Raw genomic sequence first — 19,098 nt, 5'->3', positions numbered from 1 at the left:
TCCCACCAGATCCCGCGGGCCAAATCTAACAAGGTGAACAAGGAGACGAGGACACTCGACTATCTCACCTTCTCCTGGGAGGTGGTAACGGCTGCTCAAAGATTTATGGCGACTGCCTGAAGTATCTGGGGCGGCAGAGTGGGTGGGAGTGGCGGCGTAGTCACCAATGAAGGTGGTGGCAAAAAAAGTTTTGCGAGTGCGTTGGCATCTTGGCTTGGTGCTGACGTTGTCAACTGCAAGGCGGCTGCAATTTGCATAAAAATTCATTGGCTTGGCGGCAAGTTGACAAAAAAGTTGACAAAAAACGAATAACCAAGTACTCGTGCCTCTGGGATAACGAATACCAAATGCTCTTTAGGATAATATGTGAATAGAAATATAAATAATTGCATTAATGTTTCTTTACAAAAGAAAGCTTACAAATTTCTAAGAAAATAGTTTGTTCAATTAATGCTTAATTATATTTGCTATTTTTAGTGTTAATGATATTACAACAGTAATATCGACTACCCTCTCTGCAAGCGAAATACCCAAACCCGACTAAACATTGATGGATAAATTTGATTAATTTCCCTTTGCTCGTTTTCGAATAAACAACAAAAAATTGAGTCCTGAATGAGAAAACTTTATGTAAATATAAATTTTCAATCCTTTATCCTGGATACACACCGCTAGAAGAAACAGTTAATGGTGGTGACCCGGTTCAGAACATGTGCTGCCAGCTTCCTATTTCTGCTCTTCGAATGTCCACTACTGGTGCGGCCGATGCTGCTACATTTCCGATACATTAACAAAGCGCCATTGTGCGGCACGAACGGGAGAGCAACAACAATGGTCGAGGGCAAGGGACAGAAACAGCAAAAATGGCGCACACGCTGCGTTTTACAAGCGAAAACTAGTTTCGTTTCAAGGACTGGACAGCGACAAGGGTCATTACAGGATAGAGCCGGACACAGCTCCGCCCACACCCTCAGGCCCCACACCGCCCAGTGGGTATAGCAATCTGCAGTGCGTGTGTATTTTTCGGTCAGTTTTGTAATTGAATCACGTTTTGTATTAAATAAACTTTTCAAATTATCGAAAAATTGACTTGCACTACTACAAACGCCGCACTGACGCACTGCCGACACCCACCAGCTATCAGCTACCAGCCTAGTTTTAATTTACTTGTTTGTGCGTGTGGGCCATGCATATACACACGTTCACGTGTTTCCATGAGAGTGGGTGTGTGTGTGTGTGTGTGGCTGCTGGCTGCGTGAGCTTAACCATTAACATAAAAAAGCGACCAAACTGAAAGTGCTTTCCCTCCGTTTTGGTTATTTATGCAAAATACTTGACAGCCTCATTAGTATTGAGACGGTCAAAGTTTTGCTTTCTGTTCCTCGCTCCGCTCGCTCTCTGTGTCTTGTTCGCGCGTTAGTATTGAAACGGTCAAAGTGGTGCTCTCTCTTTTGTTCGCGCTTTAACGCGCTCCCACATAAGTAGGCAATGAAGAGCAAGGAGAACGCAAGGATTATGACCAAGGTGTAATGGTACAAGGTAAGGTCCTTACGCGATTCTCACTCATTATAGGACGCTCCCTCTGTGTCTTTCACAATATAAATATGCAAATTATATAACAAAATAATATATATATATGTATATCACACAACCACATGAAAAACACCAATCAGATGCATCAATATATCAGACTATCAGAGTGAGAGAGAGCTATCTGGAAAAACCTCACCTTACCGGTTTTACACACAGTTTTTATACATGTACATAAATATATGTATGTGTTTGTATATGTACATATTTACACATATAAAATACTTGCGTGTTTTTATTTTATCCCATTGTTTGCGCAAATTTGAAGTAAAATGAGTTAACCAACAAATATAATCGCTTTGGAAATCACGTGCCAGCCGAGGCGTCCATGCACTTGGTCACCTATTGGGTCGACGGCGTGCAGCTTGCACGTGTACAGCCACAAACAGAAACAACAGCAACATCATCCAGAAGAGAACACACACAATACGAGTACAATTCGAGTAGTACAACCGTCCGAATTCTTTTCATAGCATATTTTGCATGCAACGCTGCATGTCCGGCAAAGCTTGGCGCCATCATTTTCACCCATGCAAGGACTCCCTCCCATAAGCCTCGCCATGCGGGGAGCCAGTCTCGCAGCCCACAGACGCAGGCACAGGAGTAACTTGTTTTCGCGCCATTTGCACGCGTCATGAATTTTTCATAAACATTTAAAGCGATTTCATTACAACAAAAAACACACACACGAGTGCATATTTAAATCGTTCATCTCTGTTCGTTACCCTATGTATACATATACATATACATACATACATACATATACTCTTGTACATTGCTCTGCGTCCCTCTCTTTGGAGAAACATGTAAATTAAAAATTAAATTCTGTTCACGACATGCGTTTCGCGATGCTACTGCTCGATGCTGGCCTCGTCCAGCAGTCCGGTTTATTTACAAAAGACAATTATGAATGGATCGGAATGCTGCAGAAGTGGGTGTGGGAGTGGGTGTCGTTCAGGAACTGACATGGCCCCAGCTTATTTTAAAGCCATTAAGTAATTAAAGTGGGGCAATTTGCCAATGCCTACATATGTAATTGCAATTGTCGGTGCTGCCGCCGAATTGATTTGTGCTTGCATTCTGTTAAATACGGTTGTTACTCGACTTTTGTTACGGTTTCAGTTACAGGCGTCACTGAGCATCCTGTGAATTATTCGAAACTGTGCAGAAATACATACGAGTATATGTATGTCGCCTGGCCTTTATCAAGAACTCAATTAGTATACAATTAAGTATAAATTGATCCAATCAATAATTTTATCGTGTCAACAAAATAATTCTTCAGATAATCACCGATGAGGCAATTTTATAAATTTTGCCTACGGCAAGCAGGGCACAGCTTATAGACTGACATCTTTTATCTTTTAATTGTATTTTTTAAACAAAACATAATGATAGTTCCGTAAATTACCTCTTCTTTTGTGCAGATCTGCTTTGGAAGGTAATTAGTGAGCGGGCTGCAAGCCCATGAAATTTTAATGATTATCCTTGGCACTGGCAAATCTTTTTATCAACCGCCTACAGGTTACGGGGCACACAACCTAAATCATCTTTACTTGGTAACACATTTTAATTACAAGCACGTGGCTTCACAAATATTTAACTGCCTGGGCCAGAATGCAAATACCTCCTCCTTGCCGTTCGGCTGTCACTGGAGCTGGGCCACGAGACGGGACGGGGCTCCCGTCTACCGTCAGTTCTCAGTGCCACCAATTTGCAGTTAGGGGTCTCATCACATTAAATATAATACCCAAACATTCTCCGCGTAAAACTATCTCGACGGAACCACACCACACTCAAGAGGCCACCCGCTGGCAGCGAATTAAACGAAATTAGAGATGGGTCAGGGGGAGTCGGCACATTAAATGGGTTTAGCAAACAAGTAGTACTACGCACATCAAACTGCCGAGCACATGCACGGGCTGCGCTGGGATGGGCTGGGATGGGACCCCACCCAGCGACGCCCATGACTGACATTATTCATATTTCAGAGCCCCAACGGCGGCTGCTGACTGTGGCACAAAAAGCGAGGAAAAGTCAGCCTGCCAAGTACAACAATTATGGTTTCACTCTATTTACCAGGCACAAGCATGGCTTGTGTGTGTGTGCCTTTCAGGGAGAACATCCTTCAAATACACACGAGTGTACACGTACATATACGGATGCATAAAAGCCAGTCAGACAATTAAATGCCTTTAGTTTTTATAATCTGCGGGAACGGGTAGCTGGTTTGATGCAATGGAATGGGCTGTGTTATGGCAAGACCTTTCCCGAACTTTTCCCCCCATCATATGCACTATTTCTGCATGCTTACCCGCCTTTAATTGCGTGTTTGTTTGCCAATTATTGTCAGTTAGTCGACGCATTTCTGTGTTAATTAGTGGACTCGAGTGGGGAGAGCGGAGAGCGCAGAGTACCGTTGATAGAAAATAAATACCAGTATATTTGGAAATTCGAATATTTGATAGAGTTTCGTGAGATCCCTGAATGTGCGTGGATATACAAAATTCTAATAATATATACCTTTAAATATGATTACAGACCAGTTTTACATACCTGAAACCAATCGGACACATCCATACATAACCATGCACACAGGAGACTCTGGGCTGGATCGTTTTTCCAATTTGCAGACGAAATATACAAAATGTTACTAAAATATTTTGAAAGACAGCCAAAAACACAAACGCACACTGGCGCAGAGGATGCCGGAGGGGCGGGGAGGATGGAGAATAGATGGCAGGAAGGAAGGATGGAAGGTTTATTTCATCGTCTAAATGGAGTGCACTGTGGCCGAGGCTGGTGCGGAGCTGCTGGCAGGGCCCGATGCCATTTGTTAAGTGCAAGTTCAATAGCATTAAGAGTGCAGCACAAATAACCATAAACCATTCCAAAAAGCTGCACAATCTGCATATTTTTGCAAGTCGTTGGATAGTGCTCTATGAATATATGGACGATATGGACGGGGGTGTGGAAGGTACATTTTGATTCTGATTGGTAAGCCAAAAAATATAGCAATTTGCGCTCTTTCTCCCAGCTCTGTCCAGTACTGGCAGTGTGTGTGCAGCATCAGGAACGGCATTTGTTTGCCAATGCAATTTTGAACAAGATTACGCATACGCCCAATGGGACGGCGATCGATGCTCTTTGGCTGTGTGATTTATTGGGGCGCCTCGCTGTCCACACGACTGGTCCAGGGGCGCCAACGACCGGTCAAAGAATTTCTCGCCGACTTCCTTAAGTTATTTCAATATTTACACTCGTGTAACATATGGCCAGAAGGCTGCGTAGGGCGGCACGATAAATGGCCGGGCAAAACCACAATGATTTACTGCCCCAGTCCAGTCCGAGCACACACTTGACCACGAAATTCTTGTATACGAGTCTGTACACCTTTGGGGGGTGTGCAGAATGTTGCTATAATTCTATTTTCTACTCAAAACCGCATTTATATTTATTACTTTGGCATAAATCTTGTCGCATTTTCACATTTGTGTCGAATTTGTCGAGTTCGCATGTGCTTATGTATTCACGTAGGGTCTGGGCCGAGGCCGACGAAGGGACCAGCTCCCAGGACTCGCCATCGTTTCTGGCACGTCCACAGGTTTTTCCTATTTTCCACAATAAACGCACACACCTCAGAACTCAGGTCAACAGGCAGCTAGAACATCTCCTTCTGCACCTGATGTGTGGGTGGCTCCTGGATGCAAAATACAATATATTGCGTGTTTTTCTTTCGATATGGTACACGCAATGAAGTGTACATAATTTGGCATCGCACATTGAGGTGCATAAATTTTGTGCGGTGTCCCAATAAAAGCATTGTAGTTGTCAAACACCAAGAGGACTGTCCGGAATGTCCTTTCAGAGAGGTGAATGCGATGGCCCGTGGCCCGTGTAGTACTTTGTTCTTCAGCAGAACTTATTTCTGATTAAGCTATTAAGTAAATAGTCCTTTCTTTAGCTTGAAGATAATCTGATGTGAGGTTTCCTTCCATTGATCTATCCATTTGGTTGCAACAGTAGTATTCTATCATATATATGTAGATGGCAATGAAGCAACGTTTAAAATTTAATTGCTTGACACATGCATCCAGGAGAGTGTAAAATTTTTGGAAATAATTTCAGATGCCTGCAAAATCAACTGCCAATCAAACTGTCCAAATATTTGGGCAAAAACTGCTGGCCAAAATGTCAAAGGCAGAAACTATTCGACTCCTAACCAAACCAAGCTTGTCAAATATGTAAATTTTATGCTACCCCCAAGTGGCCGCCTGCATCTGGTGCACGCCTAGAAGAGCCCCCAGAGCTGTTGGAAAAGAACCAATTTTTCAGACAATTATTTATAATTGGTTATGGCATGTGTTGGAGCTGTGTGACAGGCGCAGAATGTGCAACAATTAATGCCTGTTAGGCAAACAATTGCTGATATTAGTTAAATTATCTGGCCCCATGCAAGTCTGTGTCCAACGAAAGTTTAAAATCAATTTTGTTTGCGTTAGAGGAACTGGTAGCAAGAGGAGCTGAACAGCAACAAAAACACGCCCAGAGCTGAAGTTGTCAGCCAGGGCTAGGCAAGTTAGCAGAGGGGCTAAGCAATTTGCTTAACCTTTAAGGGGGGTGTGGCACATTGGTGAAAGGAAAGAAGCATGTTCGCCGCATGGGTTGGGAGGGGCCTTTCGGTTCGTTGGCTGTGCTCAAAAATAACAAACTTATTGTTTAGATTTTGCCAATGACAGTTTTCCAGGGCCCTTTGTGTGCATCGAAGTAAAGAAAAAGCACACACAGGCAGGGAGGCGACGGGCGGCTGCGGAGGCGGAGAAGGAGATGGAGACAAGAAGATACTTACGAGCCAGAGCACTCGTATGGCAACGGACAGCTCCTGTTCCCACTGGATCCACCTCTCAACCCCATTCCCAACCACTTTGCATAAATGTGGCAAAAATGTAGTGCAAACAATTGGGAACTGCCAATGTGGGTGGCTTATGAAAGAAGAGCTTCATCAGCATCCAGAAATGTGAAGACTCAAAACGATGCAGTTTCGTAATTATGAAACCCAACTAACTCGTTCGCTTTTTATATCAATTATCAGATTAAAAGTACAATATACATATATGGTTTAAGCAATTCAATGCAACGTAACTTCGAAGGTAACTAAAGAATTATACTCGCTGAAAAAGCACCGCAGACTTACTGAGACTCCGGACACCCTATACAGAGGTGGTAGTCTCTAATTTGATCAAACTCAATTTGAGTGAGCCGGGGTACGCAGAGAGAGAGAGGGAGTCTCAGTGGTTATCCTTGGCAATGACATGACTGGTGGCATTCGTGGCGTACCTTTTGGCATTTGAAAGTTGTTTGAAATCGCGACAGCTGCTGTCGCATATTCCTTCACTTTTTTATTAACTGCGTTGCCCTTTACCCGTATTTCTTTTATTCTCACCCGAACGAAGGATAGATGGCGATGGAGATGAATAGGGGGGCGAATATAAAACGAGCAAATATAATTCAGTTTCAGCTGGGGGAAGGACTGCTGTCACAGCTTCCAGGATCCGGACAGATGCGTGGATGCATGAGGTGAGATGGATTCAACGTGTCTGTGGGGCTGTCTAATTTTATGTTGTGGCACGGTCCTGAGGACCGACTACCTTCCGAAGCGGCCACACATAAACCAATCTAATACCAATTTGCATTTGATTGCGATTTTGATTTGATTTTCTCGTTACGCGTGGAAAGTCCAACAAAGTCCCACCAGAAAGCGGCGGTGACAAAACAAAATGAGAAGCACCATTGCCACTCGCATTTGAATGGCTGCGGTCTCCCCTACCCAATTTTTTGTGAAGCTTCAGTTGCTGCCAGCAAAAGCAAGAGAGACTCCAACTGCCACAATGAACACGCTCTCCGGACGTCTGGCCGCAAAGTGCGGTTCAGCTCAGCTCCATTCAGTTTAGAGTCCCCAACCCGGATAACTAAATCAAGCTCGAGCTGCAGTTCCAGTTCCTCCCGCATAATGGCACACTTTCCGCTTCCGCTTTGGCCGAAAACAAAATGGCAATGCCCGGCTGCTGCGGCAACCAACTTTTTGGTTGCTCCCGATCAATAATAGCTTAAATAAAATAAAATAATTGTAATTGCAAGAGCAACAAACAATAGCGAACGATTGCAGGCGAGGAACACCCACAGCCACACCCACGTCACCATCGCCGTTGGGAGCGCCGCCCACAGCTTCCGCATCTGGATGTTGGTCAGCAGTTCTCGGCTCTGCTCTCCGCTTCAACTATTTTAGTTGCAACTTTTGGTGGCAACTGTACACAGCCAGTGCCAAGCTGTGCTCAGTGTGGCTTGAGGCCTCTTTGCGTCTTTGGCCTCAACAGACAGTCAATATCGGAGATAAGGAAAGTTTTCTCTAATCTTTGATGCACATTAAAGTCATTAAAGGGTCTGGCTTTGAAGGAGTTTTAAATTGGGAGGAGCTAGCTAATGAATTAGCAGTATACAAAACCAACAACAATTTCGGCAGATATTATTAAATGTACTTCTAGATCTAGCTTTTGTTGTTGTTCTCCTATCACCTATCCTATCTTTGTAGAATCATTGTAGGTTGTCCCCGCAAAGACTGGCCCCTGCTTAGACCACTTTATGAGGCTGACCATCGGAACAAACATTTATAGGATGACACATTTTTTCTCCTGCTGCCGGCAGCTCGGCAAATTTGCGGCTTTGCTTTCTTGTGTCAATTATTTAGCTGCTTTTTCCGCTGCCAGGCCAGGCCAGGCCAGGTCTCTGTAGATTTTAATTGAATCTCATATACAAAGCAGCAGCAGCAACAGTGGAAGTCGCAGCCACAACAGCAGTTGCAGTCGCACAGGCATAGGCAGTGGTAGAGGAAGATGCAGAAGCAGAAGCAGGCACAGCATCAGGCGACGAGTAGGGCAGCTCTTCGTACTCCTCGTATTGTGCTCCCAAGTGCGGCATTAGCTTGGCCTGTTCCCTGTTCGCTGCTACCGAGCGCGGGCTCCAGCATGCAGCTCCGCTGCGGCCCGCTGCTGATGTCGATGTCGATGCCGTTGCTATCAGGCACTTTTATCGCCGGCCACATCTGCACCAAATAAAATAATTGAACGTTTTGCGATAAGCATCACTCGCAGCAGCTTCGCTTCAGCTCTTGTGTTGTCCAAAGAAGCGGTCCCAACCATGGAGCAGCAGCATCCCAATCTTCTCGGGCAGCTTGGCCGGGGCTCCTTGCCGGATTCGTGTACAGCAAATGTCATGTTTACAGACCGCACTCAGCCGATTTGTGTCAAAGTTGAGTTTAGTATCTATAAAATTATATAATACACTTCCTGATTTCATTTTTTGTAGTTCTCTTTGTTGGCTTTTTTGCAATGAAAAATCTAGTTCACTGGCCGCTGCCTCGGGGACGCCACTGTTTGGGTTTCCCTTGTCTTTACAAGCCGCGGCATTGTTCGACTCTGGCCCTATGCTGGCACTGGATTTGGGTCTGCCAATGCCAATGGCAATGGCCATTGTGTGGCTGCTTTGCCTCTGGCTGAGCTTGTGAGGCAAGTTAATGCTCGGTGGTGCACTACAGACTGTTACTAAAAGGAATTACGAGGAATTAAATCGATAACTGAAGTCTGCAACAGCAGTTTCCATAGATTTTGCTTCAATTAATTAGCATCCCTTGCAGGCATTAGCTATTTATGAATATTTTTAAGTGCAATTGAAGCAAATAAGCTAATAATGTACTTTTCACAACTCAATTATTATATGTGTATCTATAGCCAAAGCCTCAAAGGTATCACTTGCTCCAATTTCGTTTTCTTAAAATGCCGTTTAAAGTACATATTCTCCAATAATTGGTTTTCCTTTAACGATGTGCCGATAAAGTGATTCTCGGTTAATAAATAACTATCCAAAAGAGGGAGCGAGAGAAAGAGATGGCTTCAGGGGGAAGCCGACTGACTGCTGGAAAGGTCCTGGCCTTTTTGGGTGTTGCTTCGGCGGATTGTGATTAACTGTCGTCAAAGCAGAATGCAGCCGTGGCACGAGCTGATGGCTCTCTCCGATTGCTTCTGCTGCAAATTACTTATGCATTATTATAACTTTGATTCCCGGCTTATAATGGCAGGGGCAGGGTGCAGGGGCAGGTCCCACATCAACGGCAGCAGCAACACAAAAACAAGACGCACGCTCATTTATCTTGATGTGGACGCATCCTCTCAGCCATCTGATGCTGGCCGGCACATGCAGCGATTTTTCAACAGCGGCGCGTTATGCTGTCTTCATTGTGGCATTATCTGCAAGCGCGGTTTCTGTTTCTGGTCCTCCTCCTTCTTTGTTCTTCTTTTTGGGGTGCATACGTCAGCGGTGCTGGGACTGATAAGGGAACGCTGCGAAGCTGCTACCATTTCTGCATTGTACGCTAAAATATTTCTCATGTAAGGGCCCCCGACAAGGAGACTCTGATTTGGCCGGCCAATGGGGGTCCCGTCCCACTCCTCGATCCTCGATCCCGGTCCCGCTCTTCCTCCGACATTGAGGACCATTTAAAGCACCAAAGGGTAGATCTGAAAAACTGATAACGTTACGTATACGTCTGGCTGTCTTCCTGTATTTACCTTTCAGCCGCATCCGAGTGCGCGTCCGGGGCCTGTGAATTATTTTTTGACAACTCTTTGGTCATCGATTAAGCAGCTTAAGGCTTATCAGCTACGCGGCTGTCGGTTGCGCTGCCCCAAAAAGGGGAGAAATCTGAAAATCTGGGTGAGTGAAATGACCCTGCACACAAGGTAAATACAGTCGCGGCTGAGAGGTTCGCGGAATACACAGATAAAGTTCTGAAAAAATATTGATATTTAAAGATACTTATTTACGCTTGGATAAAATAAAGGCTATGGATTGTTTTCGAGCACAAAATCATTTAACAGTAAGAAATTCTCGGAATTCGTCAGATCAGTAGAATGAATATCTTGGAAGTCATTCTGTAATAAGGTAAATTTACTCATTGAACGACAACTGAACATGAAAGAGATGCAATACCTATGTACAGGCAGAGTAACCTTTGGCATCCACCAGCCTCATTCCTCAGTTGTCAGATGCACGGCCCCATCTCGATCCAAAGATCTGGTAGAATCAATTAATACAAGCTTCTGCTGGGAGCCGCTTTTTACCCCGATTCCAGCCAAATGCCAAGTTCAAACGGATTGGCAGGGAGATACATACAGCTAGCTCCCAGCTAAACGATTTATTAATGCAAACTGTCTACGACAGTCTGTGGCATTCGTCTAGCGCTGTTCATTTGGTTCTTTTTCGTTTGTTTAATTGAAATGAATTCATTAAGCCTTTGATTTGCCTTGCAAATCGATGGCCACGAAGCCACTGGGAGCTGATGCTGCTGCTGCTGTTGCTGATGATGGCTGTTGCTCTCCTTACCTTTGACGTCTTTCGACTGGGGTTCGGGTAATGGGGCGCACATCAAAGCGCGGCCAGTTGCTACCAACGTCATTGGCCGTGGCTCTGCAATAATTTAAAGCGAATTAAATATACGAAAATTAACTGCAGCAACAGTTGCTCCAGTTCCAATTCCAATTCCGACTCTGATCTGTTGCAACTGTTGCACGTTTTGCATGTCGGGAAAATTGCTTCATTTGTGTCCATGCGACTGTCAACAGGGAACATGATAAAGCGAACGGACATAATGAGTGACAGACTTAGAGGGCTTCCTGCACCCTTTCAGAGTTTTTTGGTGGTACCTTAGTTGCCACTAACAACGGACCATTTTAATTATAGCTAGTGGCATTTGAAACATTTGCAGCGTGAGCAGTGGAATCAATGATACCCAAAAATAGCCTTAAGGGAACACCAGCCTCGAAAATATCAATATCAAATGGACACTTTTGTAGCCCAATATGCCCGATGGAATGGGTGCATAACATACCAAGCCTTCAAATGCCTAGCAACAAATAGCTGCTGCGGCAGGACCAGGCCAGAGTCAAGAGGCTCGTCGACGCGTTATGGCTACGTGACTGCCCGAAAACTTGGGCCAAGAGTTCTGCTGTTCGAGCGGAAAATTGTTGCACTCCCGCACACGGCCCAATGGACTCCTTGATGGAATCAAGCTAATGGCACGTGCTTATCGAGCATATCGGCTGGCATAATGTCGCCATTGGAAGGAAGAGCTACTATCAAAGTATGGATAAGTGTGCTATAAAAGTTGAATTTGCACTTGAGATCGAGGATTGCTGAGCTCTGAATTTATGAGTTGCTGCCCAAGGCGAAATGCTGGCCAAACAAACTCAAATTATTTCGAGGACTGGCAATTATGCAATCGTTTGTGCTGCAAACAAAATAAAGCCAAGGATCCGATGGAGAGTTTTGGCAAGCAGGAAGACAGTCGCACAGACAGACAGACACCAAGTTGGTCGAGTGGGTTCTGGCGGACTAAAAACTCCAAATCGATATGCAAATAAACGAATGAGGCGTACACACAAATCGCAGAAACGAGCTAAGCTGCCACGCCTCTCCGAGCCGCCCTTATCCACTGCTCTCTCTGTTTCTATGGCCAGCAAAAAGCCGTTCTGACCAAATTCGTCGATGGGACCTGCATTCGGTCAGATTCCGACTCCGACTCCGACTCTGTGGATCCATGCATTGGTGGTCTCTTCCATGGGTACTTTGTTGTTTTCTGTTGCTGCTTCTGTTGTTGCAATTGCTATTGCTACCAATTGTGCATGCAATTTATTTTAAAGAAATAATTGCTTTGCCGCATGTTGCTGGGATTGCCTTGGTCCGGACTCGGACTCGGCTACTGCCTGCGATTATGCAAATATTAGTAGTCCGAGTCCTCGTCTTCGTCCTCGCCCTCGCCCCTCGCCCCTGTAGTGGACTCTGCAGTTTTTGTACGGCATTCCAATATAATAATAAAGAACGGCAAGTGAAAGAGTGGCCGGTGTTTGCATATAATCTAATTTGAATTTGAATATGCCACACACAGTGCCAGGCTCTGTGATTCCACTTGGTCATCCCTTCTCCGTCAGCCAACGCTTTGTGCATAAATCAAATTATTGGCCACCCTTCATTTGTACGGGGTAGGGATTACACAACTTGGCCTTAAATTATGAAGCAAATAATACACAAAATTTATAAATATATATGTGAAATTCCTAATTACATAAGGATAAAACGTAGAAGTGTCAGAGATGGGCCTAAGTTCTTCTATCCTCTTTATGGGACATCGTGGCAGACCAAAGCCCTATACAAAAAAGAGGGAAAACGATGTGTACCAGGTGAATCCACGTCCCACTCGCAAATTTTTGTGTTTGGGCAGCGAGTATTCACTGTGAATAACTGATTTATATTGCATCTATCGGAGTATCTGAAAAACAAACGCATATTATTTGAGAAACAGCAAACTTTTGTGGCAATTCCGTGGGCCATGCAACAGCACCAACCCGCAACTTTCAGCGAAAACTACAAAAATAACAACTGCAGTTCGCTCACTTTTTTTGGTGGGTTGGTTAATGAAAGTGCCAGTAAATGGAATTGGCTTTGGCACACACTCTTTGGGCCAGCTCTTTCATTTCAGTTTTCGCCAGAAGACATGCACGTATGTACGTACATATGTGGGCTTCGCAAAAGTTTATCTTATAAAACAACAACAAGCACTTAAGTGTTATATGCCACCGTATTACAAATGCCGAGGCCTCAAAAACTCAGACAGAACGGGCCCTGTGAACCGATACCATATGCCCTGTCCCGGCCCAGTCCCAGTCGGAGTCCCAGAACGCGGCGTAGCATAAATGAAGAAAGCTGATAAGAATAAAAGGGCAACACAAGGAAGTTGGCGTTGAAGTTAAAGAAGGCGGCAAAGGAGAAATTATTGCGGCCCGCATATGTAGGTACGTACATATATGGGTTTGAGGCCGAATGAGATCCGAAATTGAATGTTGCGTTTGGCGCGGAGGTCGTGGACCAGGTGACAAGCCACGCCAGTCCGCCAGTACCCACAGGTGCACCCCAAGCCAAAGTGGCGGGCCTTGCTCCCCAAAAATCGAGCCACATATTTAGCAATCGCCTTTAGCCAAACATTTTGACATGGGTTACAGCAAGCAGTGTAGGTGAAAATGAGGCAAGCCAATCCCCAAGAGTGGCCCGGCAAAACCCTTTCCACGCCTGGGTGTTACACCCATGTCAGGTCTTTGACATCTGGCGTTAACCACCAGGTCGGAGCGAAAGAAAGTCTCTCTGCCCCAGTCGCAAATCATAACGTATCATATCACATCATATCGGAGTATAATTTTTAATGAGTTGGATTTCAGCGCAGAGCAATTCCCCCAAATTTATTTCCGTTCAGTATTTTCACCAATTCCCGTTTCGTATCTTCTGCACGTTTATGCATTCGTTTCTTGCTTCTTTTATTCTCGTTTTTTTTGGGTTGAACTTATCAAGGAAGCGTCATTGTCCGTCCGCCTCTGTCAGAGTGTGTTTGCGATATGCTGCAAAGCACAGAAAGAACGACAGGTAATACTATAGCGATGCTCCGACTGAATGATACCCAATATACAGATTCCATTTGTTTTTAAATGGGCCAAGCTGCGAATGCCATATCCTCCTGTATTCGAAGATTAATGGACAACAAACCAAATTGGAAGTGCCAAAAAATATCAAATTATTCTGTAGTCTGCCCTCTGGCATTACTGGATCCGAAATGTCAGTGTCGGATGAAGGTGCATCTCGCCAATTAGCAGCTGCGGCCATTGCCATGCAAAAATGTGTGCTCCCCGCCGCTCGTTTGACCAGTTCGAGTTCTGCATCCCATCCGATCCCATCCCATCTAGAAACAACGGCTCCAACTTCCGTCACATAATAAATTCATAACAAATCAGGCACACACATTCACGTTCAGCATTCTGCTCAAAACATGCGACATTATAATGCCACATTATGTTGCCAGTGCGTGAAAGAACCGTACATCAGAGCATCGGGGCAACAATAAATCAAAAATACACAAACATTGGCCCCTACACAGGCACACTGTACACATGTTTGTGTCTACCATGCAATGTTGTCTAGTCTCCGCCAAGGTTTATTTCCCCAAGGTGAGACGATTCTGGAAAGGAAACACTAACATATAGCTGACAGTTGGTAGTGCTTCACCTTAGATTAGTATACCTTGGTTTTAGCGTCTCCTCCAGTTCCCCCGAAGGATTGTACACACAAGTTCACATAACCTCAAACATATGTATGTATGTATGGATGTGGAATTCGCAAAATTATTACACTTGACATGATTGAATATGCCGCTGAGTACCAGTTGCGACCACAGCTTATGCGGCGTCCGTCCGCAGGTGCCCAGCAAGTGCCTGCCTCTCCATCCTCCAGCGAAACACTCACCGCGTCCCGTGGTTCTGGTTACCGATTCTGCTGGTGGTGGTGGTGGTGGTGGTGCTGCTGCTGTTGTTGTTGCGACTGGACATACATAGTTTTTCGCTGTCTCTGTGGACAATTCCCGTTCCTCGCATGTATGTACTCGGTTGACATGCCGCATAAATGTAAGTGAACACAATGTTGTTTTAGTGCAGTTTACACTGCAATTTTCCAATAAACAAACAAGAAATGGATGGTAGCTTCAGGGCCAGAAGTTCCGTTCGGATATTGTTGGATAGCTCAAAAAGTGGGCACTGCAGTTTCGAAGCTTCATTAAGCATCGATCTTTATTTTTATCAATGTATTTATAATAATAAAAAAATGCATTTAATTTCGTTTTTTGTTAATTACAAATAATCATTACTTGCGATGTTGGTATTGCTGAAGATTTGACAATCAAATCTGCAAATGAAAATTTAATTAAACAGTAGATATGTACAACATGGACATAGTACGGATGCTTTCTTTAAAATCAACTGAAAGCAACGATGGTGCCATCTCGATACTTTTCCCCAGGGGGTGCTCTTAATAAATGGTGGCAAATGCATAATCAAGAAAATGTATTTCTTGTTGGCTTAGAAATATGTGTCGATTTGTACGTAGTATTTATATGTTTTGTATATTTCAGACCAGATCCGGACGATCATAACATCACAGGCTAACCTCTGGCGGAGTCCACTCTTCAAAATTGTAACATCAACATTTATATTGCCCATCCCATCAAAAGGTAAGTTCACTATAGATATCCAAATAGTCCTCATACAAAAACCTTAGTGTCCTTCTAGAGCTGGACTCCCACCATGTGGTTTAGCTGGAACAACACAGAGCAGAGCATTGCCGTCAGGCAGGGATACCAGGTGCTGGCCGAATACCAACTGATCGAGCAGGAGCAGCTGAAGAACATTTATGCCATTCCCAGCTATGCCAGTGCACTGCATTGGTTCGGTGTTATCTTCATACACAGCGGATTCTATGCGGGGAGCATGTTCCGCTTCTCCATAATCCTGCCGGACAACTTTCCGAACGGTACCAGCCTGCCTACGATCATCTTTACAACTACGTGCTACCATCCACACATTCGACCGCAGACCCAAAGCCTGGACCTGGCACCCTTCTTCACAGGGTGGAGGAAGGATCACTACCACGTCTGGCACCTGCTCAAGTATATTCAGGCCATCTTTGCCGATCCCGAGGGCAGCATCTCCACCACTGTTACTCCTTCCGGTGATAGAGTGTGCTTGGAGGAAGCTTACAACATGGACGCCCTGGCTATGCTCTCCAATGACCGCGTAGCGTTCATCAAGAAGGTGCAGGAACTGGCTTTGTTCACCAAGAAACACATGTACGACAAGCCAACATCCAATGATCCGCACTATATAGTCATAGAACCCTTTTGTTCAGAGCGGCATACAAAGATTATGGAGCAGCTGAAGAGTCCCAGTTGGAAAGATGCGACTTCCATGGACACTTCCCCACCTGCTCAATGCTTGGCCAGGATCGACTCCTCCAGGCAAATGGATGAAGAGGAGGCCAAGCAATCGGCCAAACTATTCGCTAAGAATGGCAAAGCCGCTGCTGCCTTACAATAGCCCAAAAATTACTCGATCACACAAATTCAATTAAAATGTAAAATTTAAATACAAATGTACTTTATATCGCTATTTTTTAACTATCGGTGGCACCCTCATCGATAATGCCTACTCCAATCGATAGTTGCTTAAAATCAATGAATCGAAGTCGGCATCTTGTGTGAATTGGCTGCGCAATTAGTTTATTTTCAAGTTTTGTGTTTTTGTGTTGGCAAATATTTAAACAATGACCGTGCTGAATAGACACAGACACGAAAATTGTTATAAATCATGTTTTTTCGATTCTAAGCATTGTTCAATTTACATTTACGTAATTTAACATTGTAAAGGTATTTCATCAAGCGATGGGGCAACAAATGAAGAGAAAGTAGATCGCAATGTTATTTTTCTTCTTCTAAAAGCCATTTGGCAAAAGTAAATTGTTTTCCCACTTGTGCGTTCTCGCAGTGTAAAATAGTGGCCTGTGCTTGGGGACAGCCTGCAGTGTGCTTTGCGTTTCTCCTGTTCCCGCCATATTGGTGCACAACCAGTAATGATGTTAATAATGTCATCTTTCACGTGCAATAATCAAAATAATAATAATTATGACTCGTCGCGCGACGGCAAAGTGAAATCCACTCGAAGTGGCTCTCTCCTGCCCCGCGACCCTTCGTTCCCCTTTGAGGCCAGAGCTCCTGCACGCACGGGGCACTCTCCAATCCATATCCATATCCAGAGTCTCCTTTTTGCATGCCGCCGTTGCAGCCCGGTTCCAAGGGTGACGTCGTCGTCAGTTGGCGCAAATATACAAAAGTGACAATTTGATTTATCACTGCACTTTGCCTTTGCCGTGCACCGTCGTCCGTGGCCATGGGAGCCGGTTCCACTTCTTTCTCTGCTCCCCCCGTGCCCGAAAATTGTTCGTGAAATTATGGATGCGACGGTTGGTAGCCACATTTTAGACCTGGGACTTCCTGAGTGGGGGGCGGCTATATCACCGTCGCAAACTGTTTTTCGAACTAATTGTCTGGGAATCTAGCATTCTATGCACATGTGCGAGAGCTCTTCCGATTAGGGGCAGTGGGAAAAGTCCTCGAAGTGAACGACTATGGCGGTCGATACCGCCGTTTTGTAAAAGTTGTGTTTTTGGCTATTTCGTGGTCACGTACACAAAAATTCAGTCCTGTAAATAATCCCCCCGCGGCACAATGTGAATGGTCAATAGGGAAGGGATTAAAAGATGAAATACGAAAAAGAGTTGAGTGAGTGCTGAAAAGCGAGGCAATCAGAGACAGAGAGAGAGAGAGTAAAGAATGCATAACATATCGAAAAAAGAGGACAAGAGAATCAGAAACGGATACACTCCGCATCGGAATATGCATATTCATAGTTCATTCCAGTTTATGGTGATCTCAAGGTAATGGACAAATGTGTCTGGCTTTTGTAAACACTTTCCTCTGCCTATCCTTGGCCGATCGTGGAGTACATTTGCTCAGTGAAATTTAGTCAACCACAAGCTGAATGGTAAATTTACTGATTCCTATTTGCATATTGTACCATATCGAAATGCAGTCGCGTCCGGTTGAGGACCCGCCCAGTTCCAGAATAAACATAGGCCGTTTATTTGGTAGGCGTTGCGCCAAAAATAAAGACACATTCGTAAGCACAACACACAGAAACAGAAACAGCAACAGCAACGGCAACGACAACGACAACATTACCAATTAAGTTGTAATAAATTGAAGCGGAGTTTGCGTGGGCTGGCTCTTGGGTCTTGGGGCGGCCAGCTGAATGTTAATGTTAATGGTTTCAGCTTCAATTAAAAGCCCATAAAGAACTGTTTCCAGAGACGGTTGACAAAGTATGAACTTCCATTGTATTGAACTGTGTGTTTGTCTGTCTGGCTTATTTCGGGGTCCGGGTCCCTGGTGGAATCTGGCATCGACGACCGATCGGAGCACATCCCCTGCTGTTGCGGTTATCAACAGCCATCAAAACAATTGCCACCATCGGGTGGCGGATGCGACAATGATCGGGTACGGTGCAGAGGGAGAGCCTGACAATGTGGCTTGGCTGGTGCTGGTGGTGGCGGTGGTGCTGGTGCTGGATTCGTTAGCTCCGCATTCGATTGTCTGACAAGTTGGCGGCGGGCTAACTAAACTAAAACTCCAAAGCCGAAACGTATTCAAGTTCAGTTGCGCCAACAGCCAACAGGTAAAGCGGCCAGAGACGACACTGTGCTGCACAGTGGTGTTAAAAGGTGATTATTAGACGAATTTGTGGTAGTAGAAGCAGTAGTAGGAGTATTTCTGATGTCTGATGTCACTGTGCGGCCTGTGGGCAGACCAGATTGAACTCCAGCTCTCGGCAGCAGCAGCAGAAATTCGATTTCCTTCGAAAACCGCTAGAGACTGCTCCAGCCGCCTGCTTCTGCTTAGCATTTGCCTGCCTGGGTGCAGGCTGAGGCTCTCGCTGGATTACTGGATGGCTGGCGGGAGGGCTGGCAAAGACA

General features: G+C 44.9%; 1 protein-coding gene across 2 annotated transcripts; it reads left to right on the top strand.

Moving 5' to 3' along the window:
* Nucleotides 1–15,598: 15,598 nt before the first annotated feature.
* On the top strand, nt 15,599–16,666 carry LOC4804973 (protein crossbronx-like). 2 transcript variants are annotated; one of them, XM_033378550.1, is made up of 3 exons: nt 15,599–15,745; nt 15,804–16,360; nt 16,420–16,609. In XM_033378550.1, exons 2-3 carry the CDS (start codon nt 15,819–15,821, stop codon nt 16,538–16,540), a joined length of 663 nt encoding a protein of 220 aa, XP_033234441.1. In that variant the 5' UTR covers nt 15,599–15,745; nt 15,804–15,818; the 3' UTR covers nt 16,541–16,609. The 2 variants fall into 2 exon arrangements, with proteins under 2 accessions (XP_033234441.1, XP_001361448.3); XM_001361411.4 differs by having other exon boundaries at nt 15,804–16,666.
* Nucleotides 16,667–19,098: the final 2,432 nt, after the last annotated feature.

Source organism: Drosophila pseudoobscura, chromosome 3 (genome assembly GCF_009870125.1).
Source record: "Drosophila pseudoobscura strain MV-25-SWS-2005 chromosome 3, UCI_Dpse_MV25, whole genome shotgun sequence".
NCBI lineage: Eukaryota > Metazoa > Arthropoda > Insecta > Diptera > Drosophilidae > Drosophila > Drosophila pseudoobscura.
Note: the sequence above shows the minus strand (reverse complement) of the source record. Positions and strands in the feature narration are given on the sequence as shown.

What these genes read in the sequence shown, in the direction of transcription:
- LOC4804973 (XM_001361411.4), top strand. Translation starts at nt 15,819, where the DNA reads ATGTGGTTTAGCTGGAACAACACAGAGCAGAGCATTGCCGTCAGGCAG.